This window comes from Ascaphus truei, chromosome 4 (assembly GCF_040206685.1).
Source record: "Ascaphus truei isolate aAscTru1 chromosome 4, aAscTru1.hap1, whole genome shotgun sequence".
Taxonomy (NCBI): Eukaryota; Metazoa; Chordata; class Amphibia; order Anura; family Ascaphidae; genus Ascaphus; species Ascaphus truei.
The window spans coordinates 107,455,473-107,469,715 of NC_134486.1; the positions used below are offsets into that span (position 1 = coordinate 107,455,473).

The 14,243-nt window shown below is 39.8% G+C and overlaps 1 protein-coding gene and 1 long non-coding RNA gene across 12 annotated transcripts in view; one reads left to right on the forward strand and one right to left on the reverse strand.

Annotated features, from left to right (window-relative positions):
* LOC142493000 (uncharacterized) overlaps window positions 1–8,870 on the forward strand; it is a 728,952-nt gene extending 720,082 nt beyond the window's left edge. For 9 of the 10 annotated variants that reach the window (XR_012800954.1, XR_012800951.1, XR_012800957.1 and 6 more), the window contains one exon: window positions 7,850–8,870. This is a non-coding gene — a long non-coding RNA (uncharacterized LOC142493000). Of the gene's footprint in view, window positions 1–2,553; window positions 2,684–7,849 lie in introns of all 10 variants that reach the window. The other variant, XR_012800953.1, reaches the window with a different exon arrangement.
* Window positions 1–14,243, reverse strand: part of LOC142492998 (acyl-coenzyme A oxidase-like protein) — a 344,660-nt gene that overhangs the window by 128,014 nt on the left and 202,403 nt on the right. For both annotated transcript variants that reach the window (XM_075596354.1, XM_075596353.1), the window contains exon 14: window positions 7,825–7,934. In XM_075596354.1, coding sequence (XP_075452469.1) covers window positions 7,825–7,934 — 110 coding nt within the window. The remainder of the gene's footprint in view (window positions 1–7,824; window positions 7,935–14,243) is intronic.

Sequence of the window (14,243 nt, forward strand, 5' to 3'; positions counted from 1 at the left end):
TTTTGAGGACTTACAGTCTCATCACCAAATAACATTATTGTAAAAAAAAAAAATTTAAAAGTTGACTAAATTATTAAAGATACTTATGTGTCCGATTTATTTTTAAAGAGGTCAATCAGCTACAATTGACTAATTAAGCATGCAAACTGTCCTTGGGTCACTTTTATTATAGAAGCACCTGTCCCCTCAATATATCAATCCCCCCCCCCCCCAACAAAAATTATGTATTTAAAAAAAATTAAGTATTTAAAAAACCCCAAAGGGTCCACCAGAGCTGAACAACAACTTTTAAAGCTCCAAAAATACCCTTCCACACCCCCAGACAAATGATTTAAGTTTGCAAGTAATTGCTAGTTAAAACAAAAATGGCTACCAGTGTCTACCAATCGAAAGCTGCAACGTCATCTCGCCCTAATGTCCTGGCTTTCCTATGGCCAAAGTGAGGCTGACCCCAGTGGCCATATTGTTTCTTCCGGACAAGACTTATTGTGATGGGAATTTCAAAATTCAATCCCAGGAACCAGGGGGTCCCCTGTAGCTTGGAATGCCACAGTTCAGCTCAGGTGGATCCCTAATTACAAATAAGGTTAGAAAAAAAAATATATATATTTTAAAGAAAATAAACCCAATTAAAAAAATGAGCAGCATGGATATTGATGCTGTAATGCCCTCAGGATAATTTATTCTGGTGTAAATTGGAAATACTGAAAATATGCTGGTTATTCTTTATCTTAATGTTATTTTGTCAACTTCTCTAAAAAGAAGAATAAAATGTGGAAGTTAGAAGACAAAGAGATGTCCTCACTGTGTTACACAAACTGATACGAGCTGTGTCATTCATTGTGTCATACGAGCAGTGGCGTCACATTACTACAGTAATGGGTTGACTGGCTGCTTGAATAATAAACATCTATTTTCAAATTCTCTCAACTTTTGACTGCAAACAGGATCCGACTGAAACGTGACAGTTTAAGTGAATGGCTGAAATAGGTGAAAAATGTGTCAAATATTGATGAGAAAACACAGATGGGCAGATTTTCATGGAAATTTTCATTTATAAAGTACAGTACAGTATGTATGTACAGATGTCAACCTCTAATGACTCAAATCAGTGGCATTTTAATGGGAAAGTACAGACTTATCAGTGAGATTCCATAAAGTCTATTTTATTTATTTATAAAAATGTTTTACCAGGAAGTAATACATTGAGAGTTACCTCTCGTTTTCAAGTATGTCCTGGGCACGGAGTTATAAAAAAATACATGGTTACATTAAGAGAACAAGGTTAAACAGTCAATTCACAGACATTTTATGGACAGATCGAGTTGGAAAATTGGGTACAGGGGATAAAGGACTTGTGATTTTCCGATTGAAATAGAGCAGCTTTAACATCACCAAACATCAGCAAACGGCTCACACCCTTTGGCTGCGCCAAATGCTGTCCGCCTTTGGGGCAATGCAGATGTATACTGGGGTGGTTGATTTTCAATGCAGCTGTGAACAAAAAGTTTGTTGTGTCCTCTTGGCTCATTAACATTCCACTATGAGGCCACTCTTGTGAAAAAGCAGCGAGACAAATACTTAACCCAATGCATTTTGTGACTGTCCATCATGAATTTTGTTTCAAATAGCAATTCACAATGATTTATGCTGTTTTGTTACAACGTTCCTGAATGTTATTTATGCTCTGATTGTCTCAGGATGACTATATACAGTAGCATTACTTGTCCTAAGCCCCCTCTCCTAGTTCCCATGATCCTATTTGTAAGGTGTATAACTATATTAAGGTGTCTATTTACAAAGGGTTCCCTGTGGCTAAATCAGTGCACAATCCAGTACCATATTCATCAAAGAAATGGAATCAAAAGCAATTGGACTTTTGTCTTCGAATCTAATGCAATTCCTTTACACTGGTTCGCACTCCTGTTGCAGCTGGGAGATCTTAGCATATAGCTGAGTAGAGAAGAAACACACTCCATAAAAAAGGAAAATAATTCAAAAATACATTTAGTGCTTCCAGCTGTGGGTTGTCTACTCCACCAACGATACAGTAAACGTGCTGGGCGACTCCTCGTTAATGTTAAATACTTATGGTTGTTTGAATGTTTCGGTGCAGACGCACCTTTGTCAAGATAGACCTTAGAACAGGAATAGCCAATTCCAGTCCTCAAGGGCTAGCAACGGGTCAGGTTTTAATGATATCTCTGCTTCAGCACAGGTGGTCAATCAGTGGCTCCTTTATGAGGATTCCAGAATAAGGTTGTGATATGAAGCATGAAGGGATGTCAAACTAGTGTCCCAATTGAGTGATATTCAGCTAGATGTCTCTTTCAATGAACAGATTATCTGTACAGATGCTTTTTCACAAGTAGGTTTTTCAGAAAGGATCAACCTATTCAGAGCACATGTTTATTGAAGTGAAATTAACTCGGCATGAGAAGTAATCATTTATTTTGGGTCTTCACTATTGTCTACATTCACTAATGTAATCTAGTCTGAAGAATGTATTGAGTTTTTCACGCTCATCTTAATGAAGTGTGACCAACATTACAGTGTTATTGAGCTGAAGAGATAAGGAGGTGGACATAAGAATCTGGAAAAGCAGGAAAAACAGGATACCTCAAACAAATTGAAACCAAGCCATGCTGCTTGAATGCGAGACACTTTCTTCTCGGAACTGATGGTAGGTGTTCTATACTGTATGTGTCGCATCATGCTTCTATTAATCCATTTAATTGCTTTGCCCTTCAGCTCTGAAGGTGTTAAAAGTTTTTCACACCTAATCGCTTAATTAACTTTTTTTTTTTTTACTGCAATTCCTGTATGTATTTCTCATTTAAATTTAAATTTTAATAGTAATGCTGCACTCCCCAATAAAGAAAATTATTATAAATACCGGTGCTCTTGGTTCATGAATCTCTGATAGGAACTCCCAATATTATACATGAAAGGAAAAATCCTGGGCACTGCGGATTTCTGCTTAGAAAATTTATTCAGCCAGTGATCTGACGTTTCGGCCACAAGGGCTTTTCTCAAAGGTAAATGGCATGATGGGGCCGAAACGTCAGACCCATGGCTGAATAAATTTTCTAAGCAGAAATCCGCAGTGTCCAGGATTTTTCCTTTCATTTAAATTGAAGTAATAATCACTAAAGGACAGGGATGCCCTGAAGATATGAAGGCCAGAGGTGAAGCAGCCAATTTAATGATCTTAGTAAATATATATATATACTAGCTGAGAGACCCGGCGTTGCCCAGGATGTAAATGCGTAATAGCGAGGGGGGGGCAAAGGGGAGCGGAGGGGGGGGGGGGAAAGGGGAGCGGAGGGGGGGGGGGGGGAAGGGGGAGGGGGGGAAGGGGGAGGGGGGGAAGGGGGAGGGGGGGAAGAGGGAGGGGGGGGGAAGGGGGAGCGGAGGGGGGGAAGGGGGAGCGGAGGGGGGGGGAGGGGGGAGCTGCATGCCCTCTCCCCCCCCTTCCGGGCGTCCGTTCCCCCGCTGTCTCGGCGGCTGGCCGCTCCCCCTTCTTGGTTCCCCGATGGCTCGGGGCTCGCTCTTCGCTCCCCCGTGACTCGGGGCTCGCTCCCCCGTTCCCCGTGACTCGCTCCCCCGTGACGCGCTCCCCCGTTCCCCGTGACGCGCTCCCCCGTTCCCCGTGACGCGCCCCCCCCCCCCCTGCGATCGCTTGGTCCCCCGATGTGTCGGACTGAGGCGCGTCCAGGCGGCGGCAGGAAGCGCGTGCATGTGTGGGCCTGTTGCCTGGCCTGTGTGGGCCTGTGGGGCGAGGCTGAAATGGGTGAGTTACTGGGGCCATCAGTTGAGGCGGGACGCGCAGTGGTGTGACTTACCTGGGCGGGTGGTGTGTGTGTGTGTGTGTGTGTGTGTGTGTGTGGTGTGGTGTGGTGTGTGGTGTGTGGTGACAGCCACCGGGAGGGGGGAAGGTGCGGGGTCTGAAGTGACGGCCACCGGGAGGGGGGAAGGTGAGCTGCGGTCCGGGTGACGGGGGAGAGTGACGGCCACCGGGAGGGGGGAAGGTGAGCTGCAAGGGGGCCTGAAGCAGTGGTGTGAGTGTGTGAGGCCAATGAGAGGTGTGCGGGGGCGGGCGATGAGTGTGTGAGGCCAATGAGAGGTGTGCGGGGGTGGGCGGGCCAAGGGACCAATGAGATTGCCGCTAGGGACAGGGAACACAGTACAGACAGAGAAACATACAATGCTTTCAAAAATATATAGTAAGATATATATATATATATATATATATATATAAAAACAGTATATATATATGGGGAGAAAGAGGGAGTGGAAAGGAGAAGGGGGATAGAAGATAGCACTGTGCATTTAAACACCGATTATCATCACTGAACTCAACACGGATTCCTCTGCTAGACCTCTGAGCTAACTTTCAGTTCTGATACATAACAAAGTCATAGCTCTCTTGTGTTGCTTACGTTGTTGATTAGAAGTGGAGCTACAGTATACCGATATCCTTTTAGAAACTCTTCCTTATTTACGTCCACTTTTTACAATCCTTTTTCTCTCTCCTTCAGATGTCTATATTCTGAAGCCACCTGGACGTATTTTTTCATAGTGGTGTAAAATGGCTGTTACTTCCTATAACTGAACTTAATGGTTTAATAAAGAATAATAGTTGAATGAGCATGATATTGTTTCTATGGATACATGAAATGCATGAAGATTTTCTCTAGATACTAGAGACTGTGCTATGATACTGCAGTGTATTTTTGACTTAGCCCAGCTAACGGGGATATAGCTCATGGATTTTATGCTGCTTCTGAGAGTATACAGCTGGCATGCAGTATAGTATATTCTGTCTTAACCTATTTAATAATGGCATATATTTTTGGCGGACCAGCATCAGAGATCTTCATTAATTAAATGATAGTATACAGCGTTTTTTATCCCTTTGTGGTTTATGAAAGCTTAGGACACTATCATTTCATCTACAAAGAACTCCAATGATTTTGGTACGCTTAAAGGTATCAAACCTGTTTTTTTCCCAGGACCAACACGGCTTTTAGAAATATGAACCACATAATGGTCTAGAAAGATATGATGTGCTCAACATCACTCCTCATGAGCCCCCAACAGTTCAAGTTTTAAGGATATCCCTGCTTCAGCACAGGTGGTTCAATCAGTCCCTGCTTCGACTGAGCCACTGATTGAGTCACCTGTGCTGACGCTGGGATATCCTTAAAACCCAACCTGCTGTGGGGGAGTTGAGGACTGGAGTTGAGCACCTCTGGTCTAAATCAATGTGTGCTCTGATTTCTGGTGACTGTCACCATTTTAAATGTGCATGGTATGCCCTGTGATGATAATCTGTGATGTGTGGAAGTGCAGTTTGTTTGTGTTTTATTTGGTTCCTTTTTCTTTTGTTTTTTAATTTGTGTTTGTGTGTTTATATTTCAGTTTAAAAGAAGGATAAAAATGACATCTGTGGTTATTTTTCTCTGTTGTTAAGTTTGTTACCTGAACTTCCCTGCTAACGATGAGCAGAGTTACGGTAACATTTTGGTCTCGGCTACGGCTCACAGTACTTAGTTATGATTCAGTGACTTCCAGTGACATCTCTTAATAGTATAACCGCTTATTTCCTTACTTTCAATCCTATGACTGTGAATCATAATGTTACTTTCAGGTATTGTGTGTTGGGGAATTTCCTCTTTTTTGGTAGAGTGAAAAGTTATGCAAATGTGTAAAGCATTCTGCGTTTCCACCGAGTGCAATGGAAGTAAATTCATTATACATATAGTAGTGTACATTTTTATACATTACAGCAGGGGTTCCCAGATCCAGTCCTCAAGACACCCCCCTCCCGTGATCGATCGGCAAAGTCCTGTTTCCCAGAACTCCCTAAATGGCTGCCTTTTAGTTTCAAATCAATACTTCAGTCAGTGTAACTCAGCAGCTACAATGTATTCTTATATTACTAAAGTAACATTATCTAGTGTCACAGTTTACAGCTCAAACTGCTGGGAATATTGGCAACAGATTATCACAAACAGGAAAGTGTTACAAAGATCTTGCACTGCTGGGGAGGTGGGCTAAAGCCTGCTATAGAAATCAGAGAATGCTCAGTATATTAAAACATTAAAAATGGCACGAAAAAAAAAAAGATAGTATTATCGAATACTACAGAACTGATTTATTTAAAGAAACACACATGTAGGATACTGCTTGGATTGCGCCTTTAAGAAAACGTTAGACATCTTTTTGAAAACGAAAGGATATAAAGCATTTTTCCAAATAAGTTTAACATAGGAGGGTCCATGATCCAGGAAGAAATCTATTTGCTACAGTCAGGAAGGAATGTATGACCCTTTCTGATTCTGAGACATAATTTACATCTTTTTTTTACCAGGGAATTACGTCTGTCTTCCTCTGGATTAATAGAACTATAAATGTAGGATGAGTATCTCACCCAATTACAATTTCCCAAAGGTTTAACTCCATGGATCCATCTTGTTTTCAACCGAATCTACTTTATGTCCCACTCCATTCTACACAATTTAGTCATCGTGTCATTTGACCAGTTAAGGAAGATGCTATGAGGCCCACATTAAAATGTTCCAATGTTCATATCTTCTGCAGAGTTCTGCTTCATCCAAATGCATGGAATGAACATGGTCTTCAGCACGGAAAGCAACTTTACTACATATTTAATAAAAGATTAAGTAAGGGGCTTATTCTATATGAGCCAAAGGTGGCTCAGTTGGTCGTTTCCAGCCTACATTTCCCATTTACTCCAATAAGGCACTTTGGCCAAAAACGACACAATTGGCCGCTTCAGTTCATGTACAATAAGACCCATAAGTGACTGTGATTGTGGTGAAACAATAGGGTCTAGTTATAAAAGTCTCTCCACTGCAAAACTAAGTGCACTAGATTAATCAAAACATTGTTTTTAAAAGGTAACTTTCTATTGGATTCCTTTTCTTTGAAAAATGCAATGCTGTGTTGCTATTCTACTCCAGTTAGAAGACTTTGATCAACAAAACCCAATCTCTCTACACAGCCTTCAGTTACCCGAAGGGACACGTATATGCTTTGTATTTGAAAATTACACCAAATCATTTTCTATGTACACGGGAGAATCATTTCATTCTAGGCACAATTTGCATGGGATATTGTCCTTCTTAGGATCTCGGCCACTAAAAGCTACACCAATTAAGCAACTTTAGCATGACCTATGCTGTAGCAACAGTGACATTGATAAGTGAAAGCCAACACCACTTTCTTATAGAAACAGGTACCGTACACCTGTTCGAAGGAGGAACTAATAAAAGCCTGACACTGAAGCCGACACTCCGTGATAACAGTGACAATGTTTTGCATGTGCTCTGACCACATTTTTAACCAGAGCTATATGCATAATGGCACAGTTTAGAAAAGTACAGACTTTACATTTTACTTCAATCATTAGGAGGTTCTTGCAAAACAACTTCTAAAATGTTTAGTTTAAATAACGAACAGCAATTTATTAAGGGCCATATTTATGGCTAAACAACTAACAGCATCATAATACACTTTGCCATCCATTCACTTGAGTGGGACATAAGGAATCTCATGGCTTAGCACCACTTACTAAATATGGCCCAATGAAATTGTCTGAACAGACATCTAGGTACAGTAACACGGTGTATAGCCCAATAGACATTTTGGTATCTGGGAATATGATTTGTTATAACTTATCAGTGCAGGAAACATCAAAATGATCGGAAAAGTGAATACAAAATGTAAATTATGAAGGAAGCATTAGTACACTTATATCGCATCTGTGTTTACGCTAATGTAAGAACTTTAACATACCTTGTTCTCATCCTGTCACCAACAGAACTGGTCCAGTTTCTCAGAAGACCAAACACAGGGCTTTCCTCATACTGTCTCGTGTATTGAGCAAGAAGTTCCCGCACCACAACCTGAACACAGAATGAAACGCGAGATTGAGCTTGAAAATACGGACACAACATTTCCATACACCAAGATGTATTCAATGTAAAATACTGAACATATTAAAAAATGTATATACTTTCTTTCAGAAACAACTGTTGGAGGTGTGATCTTATTCTCTATGGAGGCGATTTTACACTCGTTGTAAGGACATGTCCCAATACTAACAGATTGTGAACTAAAAATTGGAATTGTGGCAGTGCAGTAATTGAAAAATTTCCTTGATTTAGGTACACAACCTAAAAAGCTTATGTTAAACAAATTGGAATCTAAAATAATTTCCACTATTATTAAAAATCACGTTTGCCACGAAAGGATCTTAAGAGAAAAACAACATTTTCAATATTATAGTGCCTATAAACGCTGTTCTGATTATGATCTCTCTCTGTACAATTGATTGTAAATGTACTCTTCTGGCCCCCGACCCTCCCTCCCCCCTTTTTTTGTACCCCCATCCATGTACTATTGAAAAGGTCAACAAAAACGAAGTTGAATTAGAAAAAAAAAAAAAAATCATGTTTGCTCAAAGAGGATTCATTAATCAGATTCTCTCATCTGGTGAGATACCATTACCACACAGTGACCTATACTTCCTGAATGTATCTATTTATCCAGAAACTAGGGTTCTCTTTTGCTAAAAATAAATATATAAATATATATCAAAATCAAAGCATCGGTACCTGCACTGTATGGCAGGAATAAATCTAGATAATAGTGACACAAAGTCCAAATGACACTGGCTCTAGTCATTCTAATTATTATAAAAAAACAAAAAGAACGATTCCTGCGCTCCTACCAATTAGGCTAAAATAAAATAATATTCTCATGAAAAAGGGTATTTTGTTAAACCCTTTGGCCAAAGCATTTGTAAGCCTGCATGCCACGTCAAGGCATACCCGTTTAATGCAGGTACCTACACTATATATTATATATATATATTATATTATATATATATATATATATATATATATATATATATATATATATATATATATATTATATATATATAATGTAATAGTTATCCCATGGACTGGTGAAAAAAGTGTAAAAGCCCTGAAGTGGTTAAAGAAAGCATGAGCTTATGTGGGTAGTGTAATTAAAATCTGACTAAAGCCAGTATCATACTTTCCTTTACTATGGAGGTAAACTGGGTGCACAAATTCCCAGGTGTGAATATAATACAACTTACACATATATATCTCTCTGTCAGCCTTACACATTCACCTACCATTCAATGGAGGGTGATGTCCAGACTGACACTGGGGTGTATTATACCTGCACCAATTGGAAAATTGGTAGGGTAGATCATTCTAATTATTATACATGCAAAAATAAAATGCAACTGTTATGCATCAAACATGCCCAACAAATGGCTAATAATACCATACAAATAGTCATATATAAAATAATACAGAGGAAATACAAAACAGTATATAGAGCAGAGGCAATTGGCTACAGTATTTTGAGCCAGAAACAAGAGAACCTCTTTGCATCAGTGGTAGCCTGGCCTATTTAGACATATTTTCTATTGGTGAGAAGAGTTTTTGCATGTTTTCAGATTCTTTTTGTTTTACTTTGTATACTGTTATGTACTTGCTCAATTTTTTTTTGTATATAGGACTATTTATATAGTATTAAGCATTTGTTTGGCATTTTTGATACTTCAATTACAATATATTTTTGCATGTATAGCAAATACTTTTTATTTGTGACATACGACCCTTTCTTCAGACTTATTTTATTTCTTTTATTTGTTTCTTTTTTATGATTATCTATAATTATAGGCTACAGCAGTAACATTCAGGGCATTATTGAAAACCCTGCTCTCTGATTGGTTAAAATTCAGGGCATTATCCACAGTAATGCCCTGAAAAAAGCAGTTTGCAAAGTGCAGTTTTCAATCTGTTTATTTCTAGCCAATCAGCTTTCAGAACAGCTGAGACAGGGCAGGGGATTGGTTTGAATTAAGTAGCAGCTCTGAGACATGGCAGGGGATTGGTCAAAAACTATCAGCCACAGTTTGACTCCTCCCCCTCCCGAGCTGACAGATTTTCTGAGCAGATTCAGTTGAATGGGGGGGAGTCTGCAAAGAAGTAAGTGTGTTGTGTGTAGAGGTGCAGTGTGTGTAGAGGTGCTGTGTTGTGTGTAGAGGTGGGGGGGAAGGGAGAGTGCAAAGTTTAGTAAGTGGCTGCATTTTTTATTGTGGTTGTAGTGTGTGTGTTGTGCTGTTGTATGTGTAGCAGCAGTTTGTGTGAGTGTAGAGCTGATGTGTGTGTGTGTGTGTGTGTGTGTGTGTGTATAGAGCTCCAGTGTGTGTGTGTGTGTGTGTGTCAGTAGCAGTGTTTATGGGTGTAGCATGTGTGTAGAGCTGCTGTGTGTGTAGAGCTGCTGTGTGTGTAGAGCTGCTGTGTTGTGTGTGTGTAGAGCTGCTGTGTGTGTAGAGCTGCTGTGTTGTGTGTGTGTAGAGCTGCTGCTGTGTGTGGAGAGGTGCTGCTGTGTGTGGAGAGGTGCTGTGTAGTGAGTGTAGAGGAGGTGCTGTGTTGTGTGTCTAGAGCTCCAGTGTGTTTGTGTGTGGTGTGCTTGTGTGTGTAGAGCTGCTGTGTGTGTAGAGGCACTGTGTTATGTGAGCTGCTGTTGTGTGTGTGTGTGTGTGTGTGTGTGTGTACACAGAGGGGCGGCAGTGTGTGATATAGATATCTGCAGTGTAAGCGTATATAGAGGTGGTTTCATGTATTTACCATTTTATTTTAATAAAAAAATCTATTTAACTATACAAAAGTATCTATTATTTATGAAATAAGCCTACATTTAGCCTATAATAGTTATAATCCCTTCAGAATAGGGCATTATTGGCCAATAATGCCCTGGCTGGGTTAAAGTCCCTCGGCTTCGCCTCGGGCCTTCAACTCTTCCAGCCAGAGCATTATTGGCCAGTAATGCCCTGTTCTTTGGGGATTATTACTTAAATATGTAATTTTTTTAATTCAATACATATTGCGAAGTTGTTAATATTACTCCGTGTTTCTTTTAACCAGATTACATCTTTCAAATGTTAACATTATGAACTACATAAAATACATAATATGTGAAATATTTTTCTTAAATAACCTAACATGAATAGGATTAGAAATAACTGTTCTTACTTATGTGCACATGAACATTAAATAAATGAACAAATAAAAGGGTAACTTGGGTCAAATCAATGCTAAATGTGATTTTTCTATATCAGTTTACAGCGTACGGATTATTTATCAACGTGGTAATATTTTCTCCCCAATAAAGTAAGCATTATTTTTCATGATGTGAACACACGCAAATTAGGATTCCGAACTTAACTTTAATCCAACATAAAATGAGGTGGGGTGCCTGACACCATGACAAAAGGAGATGTTCAGGAAGGTGACTCAATATGCCCAATAATGCAGAGAAAAAAAGTTTCATTGGTGTCAATATGCACCGGCAGCAAATATAGGAAACATGTTACTTAAGTTTCCTACATCTTACCCCCTCAGTCAAACAGATTTAAAAAAAATGCAATGAGAAGGTCAACTGTGCAATTTATAAGCACACATTTTGATACATGCCATTGTGGTTTCTGGAAGAATAATCATTTAAGACAGCAATGTCCCCTAACAAAGCCCCCCTATTTTATTAAAGCTCTACATCAGGCCTGCACAACTCCAGTCCTCGAGGGCCGCAAACAGGCCAGGTTTTCTGGATATCCCTACTTCAGCACAGCTGGCTCAATTAGTGGCTCAGTCAGACTGAGCCACTAACTGAGCCAGCTGTGCTGAAGTAGGGATATCCAGAAAACCTGGCCTGTTTGCGGCCCTCGAGGACTGGAGTTGTGCAGGCCTGCTCTACATGATGCTGTAAAAACAGCTCTAAGGAATCTCTCGCTTCTCTCCCCCCTCCCCATGGGGATTTCAATGGCTCTCCAATGGGAAGCTTTGTTTACCTACGGGAGGACTGAAACATCAGAACATTCACCAGTAACTATGAATCTCTAGAACCTGAAAATAGCATGGTTCAGCTCTGAAGACCCAACAGTTTCCATCCCGGAGGGGGAAAAAACTGAGCAACCAGGATTGCTGCTTTTAATTGTTGCAGATAACAGTTCCCAAGTCACTTACTGAAAGAAGTAGAGAAAAATTGTAACTGATGTTCTTATACATATCCCCCAAAGCTTTTTTTTGGGTGCAACTAGGGCATCTAAACACTGGCCTCACTCATTTTTTTTATCCTGCTCAATTGTTTATCTAAATAAAGTATTCGCCTGAAAAGCACATTAGATATTTTTTTTTCAAAAAGGAGAGAAATAAGCAGAATATCAAACTAGTCATACATCCATGAAAACTATTATAGATACAAGTGCAATATAGAACAAAATGCTAGGATTGAATACCTTTTTAATCAAGAATCTAATAGTTTGATGTTTTCATTTAACCTGGCTTCATTTATGGCTGTGTGTAACATCTTAAAGTGTAACATTGAAAGTGTGGAGATCATTTTTGAGATGTATTTGGAGGTGAAGATTGGAGGAATATCTTGACTCTGCAAAACAACAACTCTACAGCTGTGAGAGCTTAATTTTCTAAATGCTCTGATTCTTTGTACTCTTCCTATCCTCCAATACCTGGCCTGTCTCTCCTCCTGCATCTCACAATGCCCTCCCTATTGCTTTTTCTGTTTACTGTTTCCTCACTCTGTGAACATTTCTGTTCTCTCCAACTTCCCCACTCTCCACTGCACCATTATTTATACACCTCTCTCCCAACAACTTATTTACCCCTCAATAAAAAACACCCACACAAATCCTCTATTCACACCCTCTATCTACTCCTTGCTGCTGCTGGGGATCTCCCCTAAGCCTGAACCCAGACATACACACCTGAACTCACCCATGCATCCCTACCATCTCTTCCCCTGTAAATGGTGTTAACCTTCTGATCTAATACTCACTAACCTTAAAACTCACCCCACAAGTTAATCATCTCAACAGCCTGCACTCATGGTTACTATCCCACACTCAGTCACTCCTACCACCCATTGTGGCCAAGCACTGCCATACACAGCACTTATTCCCTCACCTGCTGTCTCTGTAAGTCTCCCATCAAACATCTTAGATTGTAAGCTCTTCGGGGCAGGGATTTCCTTTCCTATTGTCTGATTTTGCTGCACTTACTGTATTATTATAATTCCCTGTACTGTATTCTTTGTGAAGCACTGAGTACACTTTTGGCGCTATATAAATAAAGACATACAATAGAACCTATTTTAAAATCAGCCGATCGGTCCGTTTTCGGCTGAGATTTCCTTATTTAAGTCAATGGGGGATTTCGGTTGCTTTGTCTGATTATTATTATTTATTTATAAAAATGTTTTACCAGGAAGTAATACATTGAGAGTTACCTCTCGTTTTCAAGTATGTCCTGGGCATAGTCAAGATGACAAATAATACATGGTTACAAATACATTGTTTCTTTAAGTGAACAGGGTATGCATTATAAACAAGACATTGCATGCACGGTTAAAGATAATATATATTATGGGCGTATGTAACAGTTACAGACCAGGTTAAAATGTGAGTCAGCTTTGGTTTTGAAAGAATTTAGACTGGTGGAGGCTGTGAGAGTCTCCGGTAGATTGTTCCAGTTGTTCCAGATTACAGAATAAGACCCTAATTGTGCAGCATTCCCAGTATTAATGACTAGATGCAGAGTTGTGATGCAGAGCAGCAAAAAGTTATTCTTCAGGATTACCACAAAATGTTACGCAAGTCACAAAACCGTCAATGAATATAGGGCCACGTGACCTGGCGCCATTTGCTTCTGTGTTGAAATTTGCAATGCAGATCGACCTTCATTGCTTCACGAACTTTACAAAAAGTTTGTCGTTTTGGCTAAAAAAAATAAAATCTTAAATCAGCAATTTTCAACTGATTTGTGAGATTCAGCATCGACATATCAAGAAAAATCTATTTTTCTCTGCTTGTGCCAGCTTGTGATGCGTGTCATAATTACATTTAACAAAAGTAGTTTGTTAGGGAGGAATTCCACTACGTGTAATGGTGATGAAGGACATACATGCAAGTTCTTTGCCTCTGCCATAAGTTTTTTCATGCTCAGTGGATCAAAAAAATACCCCATGTCAAAGATGCTATAAATTAGCCAAACAGTGCTGTGTGACGCTTAAAATTCATGAAGAAGCTTTCTTATATTGGCGCTGAAGATTATGGACAGAACAGGAAATCTGACACTCTGCAGGGTGCATACATC